We start from the raw sequence: 19,016 nt of genomic DNA on the forward strand, positions 1-19,016 counted from the left end.
GCTGGGGTAGCAAAACTTATATCTGACAAAATAGACCTCAAAGTGAAGGCCATAACAAGAAATAAGGAAGGCTACTTCATAATACTAAAGGGATCAATACAAAAAGAATATATAACCCTGATAAACATATGCACCCAACGCAGGAGCACCGAAATACATAAAAAATACTCCTGAAAGATATCAAGGGAGAGATCGACAACAATACAATCATAGTAGTAGACTTTAATACACCACTGTCATCACTGGACAAATCCTCTAGACAAAAAAATAAGCAAAGAAACAGCAATACTAAATGACTCACTAGGTCAGATGGACTTAATTGTCACGTTCAGAACATTTCACCCCAAAGCCATAGAATATATATTCTTCTCAAGTACACATGGGTCATTTTCAAAGACAGACCACATATTGGGTCACAAGCAAAGTCTCTCCAATTTTATGAAGACTGAAATCATATCAAGCATCTTCTCAGACCACAATGGCATAATCCTATATAATAAAAGGCTAATATGCAAATTGACCAAACGGCGGAATGATAGGTCGCTATGACGCACACTGACCATCAGGGGGCAGACACTCAACACAGAAGCTGCCCAGTGGTGGTCAGTGCACTCCCATGGTGGGAGCACCGCTCAGCCAGAAGCCGGCAGCACTAAGGATGTCCGATAGCTGGCTTAAGCTGGATCCCTGAGGAAAGTGGGGCCAGTGGTCAGTCGGCCGTCGCCTGAGGGCTCTCAGAGTGCAAGAGCGGACCTAAGCTGTCAGTGGGACATCCCCCAAGGGCTCCCAGACTGTGAGAGGGTGCAGGCTGGGCTGAGGAATTCCCCCAAGTGCACGAATTTCATGCACCGGGCCTCTAGTTATATAATAAAAGTGAATGTTTCTACATCACACTGCTTTCCACTGTGAGATGTTTAGTTACAGTTACATTGTTTCTCTTATTGGTATGAAAATTAATTTAATTATTATTAACTCATTCTCCATTTAAAAAATAACACAAAAGCAAGTCAATGGTCAATAACCTTTCAAAACTTGGTTGCCTCTACATTGACTACCCACTGAGCTCGAGTATATATATTTTTTTTTGCAAAATATGATTGTATTATAGGATCAGGTAATTGATCATCACAACCTAGAAAGCTTGCTTTAGATACTATTAAAGATAGACTTTAAAATTAAGAAAAACACAAGCTAGTTTGATAGCATTTTCAATTTGTGTGATTTGTTAGTAATTTTTTCTTGCTTTATTTAAAAGTGTGGGAATTTTAGCATCAATAAAAATAAACTACATTTTCAGTAAGTTCTGTTCTTCATAAACTGTCCAGTCCCAAGTACTTTCTATAGATGGCACATAATTTATAATAGATCTATGAAATTTGTTTAAGGTTCCAATATTAGTTTTTTATTATATATATAATTTATTTTTACCTTTAATTTTCAAATGCCCTGCTAAAAAAGAACATGTTTTTATTTATTTGGGAAGACATGACCATAACATTCCTACTACCCCTAATTACATAGTACAGCATATATTTTGAACTGAGTATGTATTACATAATAGATATAACTGAAAAAGCAGGCACTCAAGGGGAAAAAGTTAACCTTATAGTGAAGGAGAAAGAGGAGGTAGCAGATAGAAGTGGAGGCTCACACTTCTGACAATGCCAAAGGATAAAGGGGCTTTGTCAGAGGCACCCATTTTCTGATAAACAAATGAACAACTCTAGTTTCGTTGTTTCTCCCTCCCACCTACAACATTGCTGAAGAGAAGAGAATTGTTGGCTCTGAGCAGGAAGGTGTGATCTCAGCCAAAGGTGCCTTTAAGGTCCCCATCTTATCTGTTGAGTTGGCAACAGAAATACTAATGCGCAAGTAGGAATATTTTGGCCACAGAACTACGAAAACACATCACAACTCACTGATAACACAATAAAACCACGGCAAGCAAAGATAACTTATAGTGGTTCAAGGAAAAGTCCCGGGACTTGCCATGCTCAGTCCAAAGTCAAGACTGAAACTCTGTCTTATTATAATTTCCAATGCTAGTGCCTTTGGTCTTTTTTTATTTGTTCTTTACCTCACTGCACTTGCTTATTCGCCTTGCAACAATGAGCTGGATCATTCCTCGCTTGTTCCCTTCAGTGGACATGGACCTTCTGAGGGTTTCCATGGCGTCTTGGTTTGTCTTGCCCAACAGGGATTCTCCATTCACTGCTATCAGCTGATCATTCACCCGAAGCCTTCCATCCTGAGAAGCAAACAGGTAAAAACAACTCTGTTACAAAAAAAGTTGCTTTCATTTTAGTTAAAAAAATAAAATAAAAACAATGCCAAAAAATAAAGAGGGGGGGGGGGGACTTTAATCCTGATGGACTTTCCCAATTGACTACTAGCATAATGTCCAAGCAGTCACTGTAGCCTTTGTCCATTTCAATCATTTATGCATTTGTAAAACAAGTCATTATCATAATCTGTTTACCAAAATAGCATACTAATTCAAAGGATACAAAGTGATTACTTTCTTCCTTCCAGAGACACCCACAGAGGTTATTTACAACCCCACACAAGCCAAAGCTCAAGGCTATTAGACAAGTGCAGAGAGACAAGTGCCCCCTTAACGAACACCCAGGAAATTTTCTCTAGACTGGGAAATAGGATAAGTGATCTATAGACAGTGAAGGGGAAAGGAAAAGATGAACCTTTATTTTATGGCAGCTCAGAGCCAGAACCTAAACCAGGTCTTTGCATAGATTATCTTCATTTAACTAGTATGATTATGGGTTGTAAAATCTGTGAGACAAAAAATGGGGAGTTGAAGCCATGGACACCACCTCAAAGTGAGAGATCATTGATTTTTATTCTAGTTGCTTGATCATGGTTAGGATATTATGGGAAAAACAGAAACCCCACAAACAAACACAGAAAATATTTGTTAAGTGTTATAGGATATCAGAATATGCCAACACAAAATATACCACTTTGGCATAAGGAGGATTCTGAGCTGATGGCAACTGAGAAATGGCAGACACAGCAGGTGTTCTCTGCTCTCCCTTCTGCCTGAACACAGGACATGCATTTCCTTTATGAAGGTGTCCCCTCACTTCTCCCAAACCAGGAAGGAAGGACAATGTTCAACACCAGAGACATAGATGGCAAAGAGATTAGTCTGCATAAACAAACCTTACAAAACAAACCTTATCTATCATTAGTTTCCCTGATATAATTACCTTCCCAAAATTTACAGCTCCTAGAAGCCCAAACCCTTTTTCCTTTTATTAAACACAATGTATTGCTCTTTGCGTAAATGGCATATAACCTTCCAAGACTCACCTTTTCTTCAGTTTATACTTCTTTTCTGTGGAGCCCCAATATATGTAAAATTTAAAATATTAACTTCAATAAAATTTTAACCTTTTTCTCCTGTTAATCTGTCTTTTGTCTCCCAAGTTTAACTAGTGGGCCTCAGAAACACAATCTATGAGGTATAGAAAGTCTGTCCTCCTCTGCAGTGTATACATTTCTAAAATAGTTATAGGGGCAAAATTAAACATTTTTGTTAATGGACATAAGCTCGATAAAGTTGACATTTGCTTACTTTAGATGCTGCTCCTCCATTAATAATGGACTTGACAAAGATTCCCAAATCCGCATGGTTCTCTTTGGACCGGTTACCTTTGACACTGACACCAAGACCTGCGGATCCTGAATCATTAAGTGGAACTTCAAATGTCAAAAATTCCCTGGTGCCATCAGGTGTGAGAACAACATCCTCCTCGTCTGCTTTCTAATAGGGAACAAAATTGCAAAGCACATTATATTCCAATGTTTCTTCCTCACAGATATTTTTAAAGGGCTAATGAGCAGTTCTTAATCATAACAGGCACAGTATCTCCACCAGAGTTCCATGACAAAATCCAGGAGAGCAGTGCATCTGTACCCCTTGGAAGTATTCCTGGGGACAGCTGTTATTATTTATATGCAGCATTTATTTAAATATTGAAACAAACCCAAAACAGATTATCAGAAAGATAGGGGGAAATATAGTGAAAAGGACTGAAAACATGTAGACACCTAGAGTTTGGGATTTTTTTGGGGGGAGGGCGGGGAGGGAAGGGAGAGGCAGGTGGTTTTCTGTTTATACATGGTGGGGCAAAAGTAGATTTACAGTTGTGAGTAAATGGAACAGAGTTATTTATTAATCATTGTATTATTTTCAATATGAAAAACTGTGAACCTACTTTTGCCTCACCCTGTATATATTCTAAACCACAGGAGAAAAACAATACACAAATCAAAATAAAAAAATATAACTCATTTGTCCCTTGCTTTTCATTAGGAACTTTCAATGTTATTAATAGTTTTATGCAGAGAAGATTTTTCACAAAACTTTACCAAACATAATTTTAGGACTATAGATACAATCCTTAAAGGCCATTTGTAAGCTTCCTGTCACAGGAGAACAAAGACCAGGAAAAACTTGCTGGACACTAGCAATCAGATCATATAAGGAACGGAAACTGTACTGAAGGCACCTGATGGCACACCTGCATTCCATCCGCATTCCAAGCCCACCAGCTCAGCCCCCAGACCCACTCACAAGCACTTCCCACCAGTGACTTCATAGAAGTTTGAAACTCCAGCTCCTGGGTGCTGCCCTCATCTACCCAATCAATGTCCCCATGGCTTGATGCTATGCAGCCTTTGGATATCCCATCCTTTATCCCCTTTCTTAGAATAAATTCAACGTTCCTTTATCTGCTCTCCGAGATGGCTATTTAGCCTGCTCAAGTACCACCCATTGTTAACCTTTCACGTACTACAGATGGAATTTTTCAAGCGATATTGTTTAATTAATTAGCTGTATATGCAAGCTTTAATGCCATAATTGCAGTCATCAAGGCATAAAAGACTGTTTTAGAATACAACATATTTTAACTTACATAAACTTTTGCCCATCTTAACACAGCAAGGAAGAAATGAAAGCTTAAAGTCTAACCTAATTAAATGCAGTGAGATGACATATTCTATCAATAAAAATTGCCCTAGCCAGTTTGGCTCAGTGAATAGAGCATTGGCCTGTGGACTGAAGGGTCCCGGGTTTGATTCCGGTCAAGGACACATGCCTGGGTTGCAGGCTCAATCCACAGTAGGGGGCGTGCAGGAGGCAACCAATCATTGATTTCCTCTCATCAATGATGTTTCTATCTCTGTCTCCCTCTCTGAAATCAATAAAAATATATTTTTTTAAAATGTATGCCACAAGATGAAGCAGTGTGCCTCCTCCTCAGTAATCCCACCCGTGGCCAAGACTTCAAATACGTAGATCTCTATACTTGTCACCTCCAAATGAGGAAGGCTAGAATTCTTTTTCAAACTCAGCATTTACAACTACATAATGAACATGTAGCAGGAGCTCCTCAATCAAAACTATATGCCTCATCTAGTACTACAACCTACTTATCCTCCCCTTTTCCCAATTTTGAAATATTAGACCAGCATCCACCTAGTCACTCAAGTTGGAATTATCAAATTATAATTGATGAATGGCTAAATATAGGGTGTCCCCCAAAAATGTATACACACACTTTGAATAATTATAAAGGCAGTGTTTATTAAAATACATTTCATTTTCAAAATTGAGCTATCAGGTGTTAAAGTATGCATACATTTTTTGGGGGGGACACCTTATATATAGCAGTACATAATTAGGCTGGAATATAATGCATCCTTTAAAGATTGTGCTTTTAGAGATTGGTTCAATTACACACACGAAAGCAGACTACTGCAGAGTAATGAAACTATGGGTAGACTTCAATTGTTCTCTTTGTATCCAAACAAACGTTTAAAATTTTCTAAAAACAATCAAAATTAGCATAATTCTACAATACCTTTTAAAGGAATATAGGGATTTGACATGCAAGCTGAAATATCTCAACTAGATGAAATAATATCTGGAAGTACAGAATTTATCAGTAAGAAACTATTTTTATAGCTTATTTTAATGTAAGAGGTATGCTAGTTTAACATAGCTAAGTCCATAATAATGTAATTCGTAAAGTAATGCTCCTAATTTACTAATATTCAATGTTAACATTTTATGGTAGGACATTCATTGTAGCATCTCAACAGACAGCCTCATAGTTATGAGAACAAGGTACATTTCAAAGACACAAAATAATCCTAATATATAAAAACCCAGGGTCCGTAATGTCCAAAACGACTGAAGGCGAAGTCAGTCCTGCAGTCAGTGCTGGGTTGCTGTGGTGATCCAGCACTGACTGCCACCAATGCGGGCACAGTGATCCAGCACTGACTGCCGAGGGGGCTGCGGATCAGGCCCGCAGAGGCAGGTCTGATCCGCAGCCTCCGTGGCAGCTGTTGATCAGCCCTTGCCTCTCTCTTTCTCTACGGGCTTTACCAGCAGCTGCGCCTGTTTCTCTCCAGGCCTCCGCGGGGGCTGCTGATCAGCCCTGCCTCTCTGATCAGGCCCAGACACAGGCCCGGAGGCACTGACTGGCATAGAAACTGACCAATCAGAACCAAATCTGGGTGAACTGTGAGGAGTCAATGGCTGCCTAGGAGGCGGAGCTTTTGACACTGACTGGCATAGAAACCGACCAATCAGAACCAAATTGGCCAGCAGGGGAGGGCATACTTAGTATACTGAAAGCATTACCACATATTTAATATACTGGTATCATTATCACATATTTATTATACTGACATCATTATCACATACTTACTATACTGATATCATTAACACATATTTACATACTGATGTCATTACCACATATTTATTATACTGATATCATTTATCACATATTTAGTATACTAAATGCTTCATTACAGAGAACTGTTACAAAGTCTTCAGAGTATAGGATCTCTTCATTCTGATACAAAGGAGGAGCCAAATTTCTATAACCTTAATTATTAGTCCATACAGATTCTGAACTTTATCAAGTTTCTTGAATCAAATTCTTTCTATAGAATTTGCTCTTCAAACCATATACATAATCGTGTCCCTCATATACATACATGTACACTCAAAGTGATTTTTTCAATCAGTACAACCAGTCAGTTCTTCCTTTGCTCATTACTCTATTGACATTTTGCCCTTTTAATGTCCAGAATAAACAGGGCATTTTTACTGAGCATATTAAAAGCAAAGAACCTGTGGGATAGGCAATTTGCAAGCTATTTACTTCCCCATTCTCCTCAGAACAGCAGAAAAGACACATACTTCTATCTGCAGTGAGACAGCAAAACCAGACACAAGTCCCAACACCATGGCCCAACTTTCCTTCCTCCCCAACAACAGTCTGTCCCCCAGGTCACTCTGAGTCTGCAGTGTATTTGCTAAGAGAGGAAATAAATGATTATATTAAGTAGCAAAAAAATAATTATGAGAAATCTGGGCTTCAACATATGGAAATTTTGATGAGTGTACAAAATAGTAAAGAGAGGCCAAAGAAATAGGATTTTATATATATCATGAGTCCATAAAATTATAGATATGAGTAAAATAGCTGATATGGGGCTCTGAAAAGAAATGAGTGACTCAGCACATATTTTATCACTTGTGAAATCTGATTCCTGTTAATATTTTAGCCTTTGGTCCTGACACAGAGCTCCTAAACCCCTCCAAATTTTCTTTTTCTTTTTTTAAACTATATTTTTTTATTGATTTCAGAGAGGAATGGAGAGGGAGAGACAGACAGAAACATCAATGATGAGAGAGAATCACTGATCGACTGCCTCCTGCATACCCCCTACTGGGGATTGAGTCCACAACCCAGGCATGTGCCCTGACCTGAAATCGAACCACAACCTCCTGGATCAATAGGTCGATTCTCAAACGCTGAGCCATGCCAGCCGGCCACCCCTTATAACTTTCTGAGTGATAAGAGCATCTTTTGTTCTAATGAGGGGATTTTTGGTGGGTCACCAGAAAGACAAAGCCATGATTAGAAGCATGAAACATTCATTCCTACCTCCACTCTCCAAAGAGAAGAGGGGATAGAAATGAAGTTAATAATCAATCATGCCTACATGATGAAGCCTCCATAAAAATCTCCAAAGTATGGGGTTCAAAGAGCTTCCAATTTAATGAACATAGCCACATGCTAGGAGGGTGACACACCTCTACCCACATGGACAGTAGCTCCTGAGCTTGGGACCTTTCAGACTTCACCCTAAATATCTTTTCAAATGACCATTCATTCACATGCTTTAAAACATCCTTTGTAATAAATCAACAATAGTAAGTAAACTGTTTTCCTGGGTTCTGTGAGTTGTTGTTCTAGCAAATTATTGAACTCAAGGAGAGAGTTAGAAGTTGTGTGTGACCTGGGGACCACTCCTTGACATTGGCACCTGAAGGGGGTGACAGTCTTGTGGGACTAAGTCTTTAACTTGTGGGGTCTACAATAACTCCAAGTTAATGTCAGAAATGCTTGGTGTAGAAAAGCTCACACATCTGGTAGGGGTGAGTAGAGAACTACAGCAGTTTGTTCCTGCTCATGGCTTCACCTTAATTTACTGATTTCTCTGTTACTCCTTCTCCATAGAGTTAATATTTTTATTGCATAGGTCATGATAAATTAATAACAACATGTGAACATTCCCACAACAAATGGGAAAAGGATATGAATGAGCAATTCATTAAAGATGAGTGGACCAAAAAAATAACTAAAAGGTGGTTCAATCTTACTTGCAACAAGACACACATCAACAAAAGTTATCAAATTGCTAAAAAAAAAAATAAGTTATTTTAAGTAATGATATTCAATAATTCAGAAGGTGTGGCAAATGGGCATGTTCTTCACTGCTAGTGAAAATATAAAGTTTCACTTTATATGGAAGCCAATTTGACAATGCTTATTGCTTAACCCAGAAATATAACTTTTAACAATATGTCATTTAAAAGCTAATTGTGGTTAGGAAAAAAGATTTAACTGTTAGGGTGGACACTGTTATAATCACAATAGCTAAAAATTGAAAATAAGCTATATATATGTATGATATCAAGTAGATTAAGATAAAGTATCCTTTAAAAACATTTAGTGAGACAAAAACATCTATAACTAAGAAATTGGGTTTTACCCTGTGGACTATCATAATTTCCAGTACTTCACAATCACTATCAGCCTTGATATCCTATTCTTCTAAATTGTTCAGTGTCTGTCTTTTCATATCAGTAAAAGCTTCATGAGGAAGGGATATATCAGTCTTTCCTTCTGCCTGGGACATAAAATTTATAAGCTACATGACATATGCCTGGGATATAACATATATTATTTACATAGGTAAAGAAGAAAATCATTCTTTAAAATGCACATCAAAATGGTGGCACTGAAGTCACATAATTGCAGGTGATTGGTTGATATTTTCCTCTGCTTGACTTAATTTTCTACCATCAATATACATTACTTTTGTGTATTATAAAACCGCCATTCTGTACCATTCTTTAATACTCCTTCTTCAAATACACAGTGTGGGAGAGAAGGAAATGTTGGGCAGGGGCTGGTGCTGGCAAGGGGAAAACTGGCTTTTACAAAACAAGTACACCATAGTGGCTACCTAACAAAAGTTCTTATAAAAGTGAATATTATAATTAAATATATTGTTATCGTAAATAGTAAACATTTCTGTTTTTAATTAAGAAGATAATTTTTAAATATAGAGGTCATTTAGATTTTTGCATTAAAAAAATAACCCTCCAGTCATACTTACTCCTACAGTTGCTTAATGTTAAATATTTTAGTTTATCCTATATGTGAAATGAATATTTATGCGTGTTACTTGTGATGATATTTTAGGGTTAAGTTTCCTATTGGCCAAGTTAACAATGTCATATCTGGCTTTATTGTGCTCTTTTCTAATTCAAATAGTGGGTGTAAAATTTAAAGAATTTAGAAATGTGTTCCTTGATAACACAAATACTGAAAAATAAATGATTCATACCATTATTAATCTGTAATGTTAAGCCAGAAAAAAAATCCTTATCCATTCAAAGAAATGTCACACAAACTGAAATTGAGGGACATTCTCAAAGTAACTTGCTCTTCAAAACTGAAAAACAAATATAAACTAAAGATATGTTTCAAATTAAGGGAGACCAAGGAGACATGATTAAGTCCCATGTCTGATCCTAAACTGGAACCTGAACAAGATTTTAATGCTTATTCATTCATTCATTCATTCATTCATTCATTCATGCATGCTATTACAATGTGTAAAGATGGGAGAGGGAGGAATGGAAGAAAATTATATATCAAAAATGGAAAAAAGCAGGGGAGGGAGGAATGGAAGAAAGTTATATATCAAAAGTGGGAAATTAACAATTGAGGAAAGTGGGTGAAGGGTATACTGAAGCTCTTTGAACAATTCTAAAACTTTTCTGAAAATTCTGAAATATCAGAATAACAATTATATCTACTAAATTATTCAGAATAGTTTTTTCTGTATCTAATATAGTTTTTATTTTTAAATCAGGTATTACTACCAACATAATCTTTAAAATAATCTGAGTTCAATAGTGAAAAGAACCACTAAATTTTAAAGATATCTATTTTGTCACTATACCACAAAAAGACAATAAAAAATAAGATATATTTCCCAAAGAAAAGCATACCAAACATTAAGAAATCCTTACTATGGTTATAATAAGAAATTTCAAATGAAATCCTTAAACATTGACAGATCACTATATGAAGTCATTACTATTTTTAATATCATGAAAATATTAATATATTTCAATTTTGCAATAAGACTTTTAAATAAGTTTGTATCATTTGAATTACATTCATCTAATTACTTTATAAGTTTAAGGTAAGTTTGAGCATCTAAAGCACTAGAAACAGTAAATCCTATATAATAAAGAGCTAATATGCAAATGGTTATCACACTCTCACGCCCTCGCGCAGTGGCCGGGGGACCTGAGGCTGCACCCCCAGTCTGGCACCGGGCTGGGGGAACTGAGGCTGCGCCCCCCGCCCTGCGGGGCTTGATGGGTGTGGGGCCGGCCAGGTCTGGGTCTCGCGCGATTTCGAGGTGCACGTGGGTGGGCAGGACTTGACTCTAAATCACATGCGGGTGGGTGGGGACTTGACTCTGGGTCCCATGGCACGCCCCAGATTCTGACAGGAGGAAGATTTTCACATACATTTTACTAATTTTCTTTCATCTCTGACACTTCCATTATAGAGAAAGGGCAAATAGCAATATTAAAATATTTCCTATAATTAATTCCCTTTTAATGTGCACAAATTTCATGCACTGGGCCACTAGTGTTTTATAAAATTCTTCGTGACAATAGCAACATTGGATGCTCAAAACCAAACCATTAAGGTCAACTTATTTAGTGTATGATAGTATAAATTTTCAACAAAATCTCAAACTATAAAGTTTTGTACACTTTCATCTATGTTCTCTAGAATATCAAAGTTAACTTACATTAGAAGCCTAAAGAATTGTTTGATGAAGAGTTTATCTCAAAGAATTTGTACAAATTTTCAATAAAGATATAATGACTCATAATTTATTTCCCCATTAGGTTCCCCATTTACTTTGTCTGGCTCATCTATTTTCTCCTGATCCCCAGCTTTATTGAGATATAACTGACATTGTGTTACTTTAAAGCAGTGGTTCTCAACCTTTCTAATGCCACGACCCTTTAATACAGTTCTTCATGTTGTGTTGACCCCCCAACCATAAAATTATTTTCGTTGCTACTTCATAACTGTAATTTTGCTACTGTTATGAATCGAGGCTCTACAGCAGCGGTTCTCAACCTGTGAAAGGGGACAACCCACAGGTTAAGAACCGCTAGCAGGGTCGCCTAAGACCATCGGAAAACACAGATATTTACATTACGATTCATAACAGTAGCAAAATTACAGTTATGAAGGAACAACGAAAATAATTTTATGGTTGGGGGTCAACACAACATGAGGAACTGTATTAAAGGATCGCGGCATTAGAAAGGTTGAGAACCACAAATGGTTTAGGAACCATTTTTTTAGCAAGAACTATTTTTTAGCAAGCATACACACTTTAACAGCTGATAGCTTAATTTTGAAAATGAAATGTATTTTAATAAACACTGCCTTCATAATTATTAAAAATGTGAGTATACATTTTTGGGGACACCCTGTATATTCCAGTATTTGTAATTATAATCACTATGCTATACATTAAATGTCCAGAGCTTATTCATATTATAAGTTTATTCTCTTTGACCAACATCTCCCCTTTCTCTCCAACCCCCAGGCCCTGGGAATCCCCACTGTATTCTCTGTTTCTATGAGTTTGGCTTTTGTAGATTCCATATGTAAGTTATACATGTATCAAACAGTATTTATCTTTCTCTCTCTGACTTATTTCACTTAGCATAATGCCCTAAAGGTAGATACATGTTGTTGCAAATGGTAGGACGTCCTTCTTTTTTTGGCTGGGTAATATTCCATTTTATGTGATATTCCACATACACATATCGTATCTTTTTTTAACAATTCATCTGTTGATGTACAGTTATGTCTATCCGTAACTTGCCTATAGTGAGTAATGCTGCAACAAAAATGGGAGTGCAGCTTTCTCTTTGATATCTTGATTTCGTTTCCTTTGGATAAATAGGATGTCCGAAAAAATGTATGTATACACTTTGAATAATTATAAAGGTAGTGTTTATTAAAATACATTTCATTTTCAAAACTGAGCTATCAGTTGTTAGAGAGTATCCACATTTCGGAGGGATACCTTGTATACTCAGAAGTAGAATTGCTAGAACCTATGATAGTTCTATTTTTAATTTTATGAGGAACCTTCATACTGTTTTCCATAGTGGCTGCATGAACTTACTTTTCTACAGTGAATAAGGATTCCCTTTTCTCCATATGGTCATCAATACGTTATCTCTTTTCTTTTTGACAAGACATTCTTCTAACAGATATGAGATGATATCTTGTGGTTTTGATTTGTATTACCCTAATGATTAGTTGGGTACCTCTTCCTAACCTGGTGGTCATTAGTATGTCTTTTTTGGGAAAAATTATATTCAGATCCTCTGCCCATTTTTTTTTTACCAGATTAAGTTTTACGAGTTCTTTATACATTTTAGATATTAACCTCCTACCAGATATGTGATTTGCAAATATTTTCTCACACTCCACAGATTGCCTTTTAATTCTGTTCATTGTTTCCTTTGCTGTGCAGAGCTTTTATATTTAACTAGAGGCCCAGTGCATGATTCAATAATGCACGTGTAGGGTCCCCTACACACTTTCCCTTTCGATCACGGGGAACTGGGTGCCTGTCCGCTGGTGCACCAGGAGCCGGAGGCTTCTGAAAGGCACCCAGCTCCCACGATTTCGCTTTCGATCGCTGGTGCACCAGGCCTTTCAGAAGCCTCAGGCGTGGCGGAGGCTTCTGAAAGGCCTGCTACCTGAGTGGACAGGCACCCAGCTCCCATGCTTTTGCTTTTGATTGCGGGGAGCTGGGTCCCTGTCCACTGGTGCACCAGGCCTCCAGCTCCCACGCTTTCCTTTCGATCGCTGGTGCACCAGGCCTTTCAGAAGCCTCCGGCGTGGCGGAGGCTTCTGAAAGGCCTGCTACCTGAGTGGACAGGCACCCAGCTCCCATACTTTTGCTTTCGATTGCGGGGGAGCGGAGTGCCTGTCCACTCAGGCAGCAGGCCTTTCAGAAGCCGGCTCCCCCGCTTTTGATGGTCCGCGGGGCGGGATGTCAGCTCGCTGCCCCAGAGGCCCCTTCTGTGCCGCAGCACAGCCATGGCGCAGACGCTGAGCTCGTGCCGCTGCTGGCGACGAAGCTCAGCGTCCCGCCGGCCCAATCAGCTACCCCAGCCACCCCAAGTCCCGCCCCCCCCGCGCCTCCTGGCCAATCATGGGCATAGCGAAGGTACAGTCAATTTGCATATTTGTCTATTATTAGGTAGGATTTAGTCCCACTTGTTTATTTTTCCTTTTGGTATCTAATCCAAAAAACAAACAAAAATATATTGCTGAGACTGATGTCAAGAAGTTTGCCCCCTAAAAACTTCTAGGAGTTTTATGGATTCAAGTCTTACATTCAAATCTTTAATCCACTTTGAGTTGAATGTGAAATCGGTGGCCAAATTCATTCTTTTGCATGCAGTAATCAAATTTTTCCAAAACCATTTAGTGAATGTTGTTCCCCACTGTTCTTTTATCATCAATTAATTGACCATATATGCATGGGTTCATTTCTCAGCTTTCTATTCTGTTTCCTTGATCTATGTGTCTGTTTTTATGTCAATACCATATTGTTTTTATTACTATAGCTTTATAATATAGTTTGAAATCAGGTAGTGTGTGCCTCCAACGTTGCTGTTCTTTGCTTTGGCTATTTGGGGGTCTTTTGCAATTCCATGTACATTTTAGGATTTTTTTTTCTATTTCTGTGAAAAATGCCATTGAAATGTTGATAGATTGCAATGATTCTGTATTATCATATGGGTAAAACAAACATTTTAACAATACTAATTTTTCAAATCCATGAATATGGACTCTCTTTCCATTTATTTGTGTCTTCAACTTCTTTCAATATTGTCTTATAATTTTCAGCATCCAGATCTTTTACCCCTTGGTTAAATTTATTCCTAACTGTATTTTACTCTTTTTTATGCTATTGCAAATGGAACTTATTTCTTAATTTCTTCAACTGTTTTCTCAATTCACGGGGGAGGAGGGATGGTCAATATGGTAGCATTTACTTGATCTACTACAACCATTAGTCAACTGAACGTATTAATAACCATGCTTATTGCCTTGCTCATTAAATTTCTAAATCAAGGCTATTCATACCTTCTGAAGTTAGCTTATCAAGATGCCTCCTGATTTTCAGGAAGGTTCCCCAAAACTCCCCAATAAATCCCTGCAGTTTCTGTAAGAAGAACCCACTAACTCTTTCTGGAATTCATTTTGACATGAAATTTAACTATGAAGTAAACATATCTTATTTCTATGGTCTGGTAACATCTCTAAACTGTAAAATTTTCTAAAGCTCTACTTTAATCCAATAGCCCTGAATTTGTTTAACATACAATTATATTCTTACCTGGATCTTAATGAAGAGTTCTTGGAGGGCTTACTTACTATTCAGGTTTGCATTAGTCCAGGAAGAAAGTGACATTTTGGGAAGTGAAGGCCTGAGCCAAAAGGTAACTTCATACCTCATTCTAATGTTAATTTTAGGTATCAATTTGTAGGGTATTTATGAATGAGATTAAATATTTAAATTGGTAAACTCTGAATAAAACAGATTGCCCTCCACAATGTAGGTGGACCTCATCCAATCAGTTAAAGGCCTGAGCAGAAGAACAGAAAGGCCTCTCAGAGCAAAGGGTGAATTGTCAGACTGACTTTGTTCTTCATCTGTACCCCTGGTTCTACTGGGTTAAAGCCTGCCAGCCTTTGGAATAGAACTGGAACAGGGCTCTCCTGGGTCTTGAGCCTTGCTAGCATCCACAATTACACAAGCCAATTCATTATACTAAATATATTTCTTTATATACACACATCCTATTGGTTTTATCTGGAGAGCTCTAATATATCCATGAATATCTTATCCAAGTTGGACATTCACATGAGAGTGTCCTATATCAAGTGAATGAACTTTTCAAAGGCAAAGAGTTTGCTCATGATGTGGAACAAGTGACCTTGAGACTTTGCTGAATAATTCAGCTTTCTGTCCCATTCTGAATTAGGTAACCTAAAACCAGAGTTTCTAATTTCCCACTCATTAATGAATACAATATTTCAACAATGTAGAGGAAATTTACATCACAAAAGTTCAAAAGAGTCTATTAGTTACTATTATGCAGTTACCCTAATCATCAACCTTAATGCTTTTTATTAATTTCTCAGACTAAATCAGTTATGGATCATTGTGAAAAATCAGTCAACAAACTAATTGAGCTTTAGGACACATCTGTTCTCAAGGTGCTTACAATAACATGACAGTTTAAATAATAGCAGAGAATTATAAGACTTAAATTAATTTAATGGTTAGTCATCACATGGCATAAAGAGTGGGAGAGGCCCTGGAAGTCAATTTGCTAAATTAAAATTTTAACAGAAAGCCTTTCACAACCCCAAATGGAACTCCACGCAGAGCAAGAGCAGAAACAATGGCAAAGTTATGAGGACGCATTTTGAAAAGAAAACATTTGAAAAAAGACTATCTGCTTTTTTAGTTTACTTGGAAGACTCTCCTCAGAAAAAAAATTCCATTTGTAATTGGAAATCCCAGGCAACAAGTATATGTATAGTACTACTTCTGTTAAGGTGCCTGAATTGTCATTATCTCTGGCATGCTCTCATGCGTACACAGGGCTTGTGGGTGAGGAGTGGATTAGAATGGACCATGAGATTCTCAATGGAATAAATACCACACTTAAAAGTCCATGCTGCTGCTTCCCCTTAGTGAATGAAAAGTTCAGGACCAATGCCCTCACAAGCACTGACTAAATATTTTGAAAGGACATACTATCTTTACTGCTTACAGAATCATGTCCTATCTCAAATTGTCATAAGCATTAACTGATGTAGTTTATGTCTGAAGTCATTCTGTTTTCCAGGAATTTCTATTTTATTAAGATTCTAACAACAAAGAATGTTCTTTACCAGGGATCACACTAGAAAATGTTGCCCCCAAGTAGCATTTCTCTTGAAACTGGTTCACGGTTTGGTTATTGATATACAGAAGTATTCAAATGCACACACTCATACACAAATAATCTACCACCCATTTATTATCTAAGGACATGTGGCGTCTTCATGCTTGCACAGCATTCTTCCCCCAAAGTTAACAAAGAGATTTTCACATATTTTATCTTAAAATGTTTTGGTACTTTTTTAGGTTTAATTTCAGAATCAACTGGGATTTATTTTACTGTATGGTGAGAAAAAAAGAAATCTAACTTTTTAAATTGAATGGCCAATTAATTGTTTTAAACATTAAAGAAACCATCCTTTACCACCATTTTGAAATGCCACCCTTAACATACATCTACACAGCAGGTCTATTTCTATCATCACTAATAAGTATTTTAGTTTTAGAGTACTTTTTGTCATCATTTAAAAATAGTATAAAAATCACTCTTGTGCTCACTTTATTCTTTATAATCAATCTGTTCAATTTCCCTCACCTTCCAACCCACCCCACCACACACACACACACACACACACACACACACACACACCACCGTGATTCTGATTAGCTGTCACTGATCTATTGATTTTATAAATAAAAAATTAAGATTATGAATTTTCTACAACCCATACTTATGAATGTATATTCTCAAGGTTGTTTATTGATTTTCCTCTGAGGTCTGATTTGTCATCCATTTTTGTAATTATGAAATCTTCATAGTACTGTTTCTAATTTATTCTTAATTTTTCCAACTAAATCTAAGTTATAAGTTATATTATAACTTGGTAGCTAGAACAGATAATAACAGTGTGAACCACAAGCACTGTGCTTTAAAATATTATATAGGTTTTAAATATTTTGTTTATTAGATTCAAATTTGCTTATTTATGAATCTGTAAAGAAAATCAAACCTGCTAATTATGTTATTCAAATTCTTCATATTCTTACCATTTTGGGTCTACCTAATATGACAATTTTTGAAAATATGTATTAGCATCACCATGTGAATATGGTTTTGTTAAATTTTCTTTCTCCTTACAAGAGTTTAGGTATGATATGTTTTGTGCTATGTTGTTTGATGTATAAAAGGCCCTAACTGTTAGAATGTTATCAAATGACATTATATGTCAATATAAACACCTTTGATTTATTTCCCCATGCAGGGCACCCATGCTAAAAAATTATTTTCACAACTCATATGGCATGTCTTACTTTCACTGTGTTAGTACTGCCTGGTAGAACTCAACTTATTCCTTTACTAGAGGCCCGGTGCACAAAATTCTTACACAGGGGGGGGAGGGGGCCTCAGCCCGGCCTGGACCCTCTCCAATCCGGGACCCCTCAGGTGATGTCCAAATGCTGGTTTAGGCCTGATCCGTGTGCTGGCTCCTAACCGCTCACCTGCATGCCTGCCTGATCACCCCTAACTACTCTCCCCTGCCGGCCTGGTCTCCAATTGCTCTCCCCTGCTGGCCTGATTACTCCTAACCACTCTGCCTGCCTGTCTGATCCCCCCTAACCACCTCTGCCTTGGCCCTGCTACTGTGGCTTTGTCCGGAAGGACGTCTGGATGATGTCCAGTCTATCTGATCTAATTAGCATATTATCCTTCTATTAGTATAGATTTCCAGTCTGTATGTATTAGGGTTTGTTTACCAAACAGAACACAACTAGATTTGCATTTTAATCCATGTTGGGAATACTTACTTTTATTAAACTACCCCTTCATAATAGGCTAATATAATTTATACTAAAATACCTCTTGAGTTATTAAGAAAACTAGTATATTTAGCCTAATTACTGACATTTTATTTTTCCTTATTATGACACGTTTCTATTGTGCTTTTAGTCCTGCCTATTTTTTCTGTGTCTGAATCAAGTTTTGTTTTTGTTTCATTTTTTCACTTTGTAGCCACTTATAGTGTTTCACAACTCATGAAGTTCTTTACATATATGTCTAACTACCAGAATCACCAACTTTTGGTCTCTCTTATGCAGTTAATAGAAAACTAATCTAATCTATCTCCCTTTTTTGTCTAACCAAAAATAAGCATGAAATATTCTATATTGGGGATAATAACAGTAAGTCACCTTAAGACAATACCACTTTGGAATTTAATAAACTTGGGTAATATCTGTATGTTCCAGGAAAAGGGAGGAAAAGTTAACTTCATATTTACTTAATTAGTAAGAAGTTAGTGCCATTTATTTTTCAAACATCTCTGCATCATGAAAAAGAGAAAGCTCTTACCGTTTCTTTTGGAATCTGCATCTGGCTTGGCTCTGCATTCTAGAAGAATTGAAGAAAAACATAAATACAAGACTGA

At 37.1% G+C, this 19,016-nt stretch overlaps 1 protein-coding gene across 18 annotated transcripts in view; it reads right to left on the reverse strand.

The window, feature by feature from the left end:
* The window catches only part of PARD3 (par-3 family cell polarity regulator), a 699,476-nt gene that overhangs the window by 300,280 nt on the left and 380,180 nt on the right, over positions 1-19,016 (reverse strand). For all 18 annotated transcript variants that reach the window (XM_054716632.1, XM_054716629.1, XM_054716625.1 and 15 more), the window contains 3 exons: positions 18,941-18,979; positions 3,596-3,784; positions 2,078-2,248 (listed from right to left, as the gene is read on the reverse strand). In XM_054716632.1, coding sequence (XP_054572607.1) covers positions 2,078-2,248; positions 3,596-3,784; positions 18,941-18,979 — 399 coding nt within the window. The remainder of the gene's footprint in view (positions 1-2,077; positions 2,249-3,595; positions 3,785-18,940; positions 18,980-19,016) is intronic.

The sequence above is a fragment of the Eptesicus fuscus genome, chromosome 5 (assembly GCF_027574615.1).
Source record: "Eptesicus fuscus isolate TK198812 chromosome 5, DD_ASM_mEF_20220401, whole genome shotgun sequence".
Classification (NCBI taxonomy): Eukaryota; Metazoa; Chordata; class Mammalia; order Chiroptera; family Vespertilionidae; genus Eptesicus; species Eptesicus fuscus.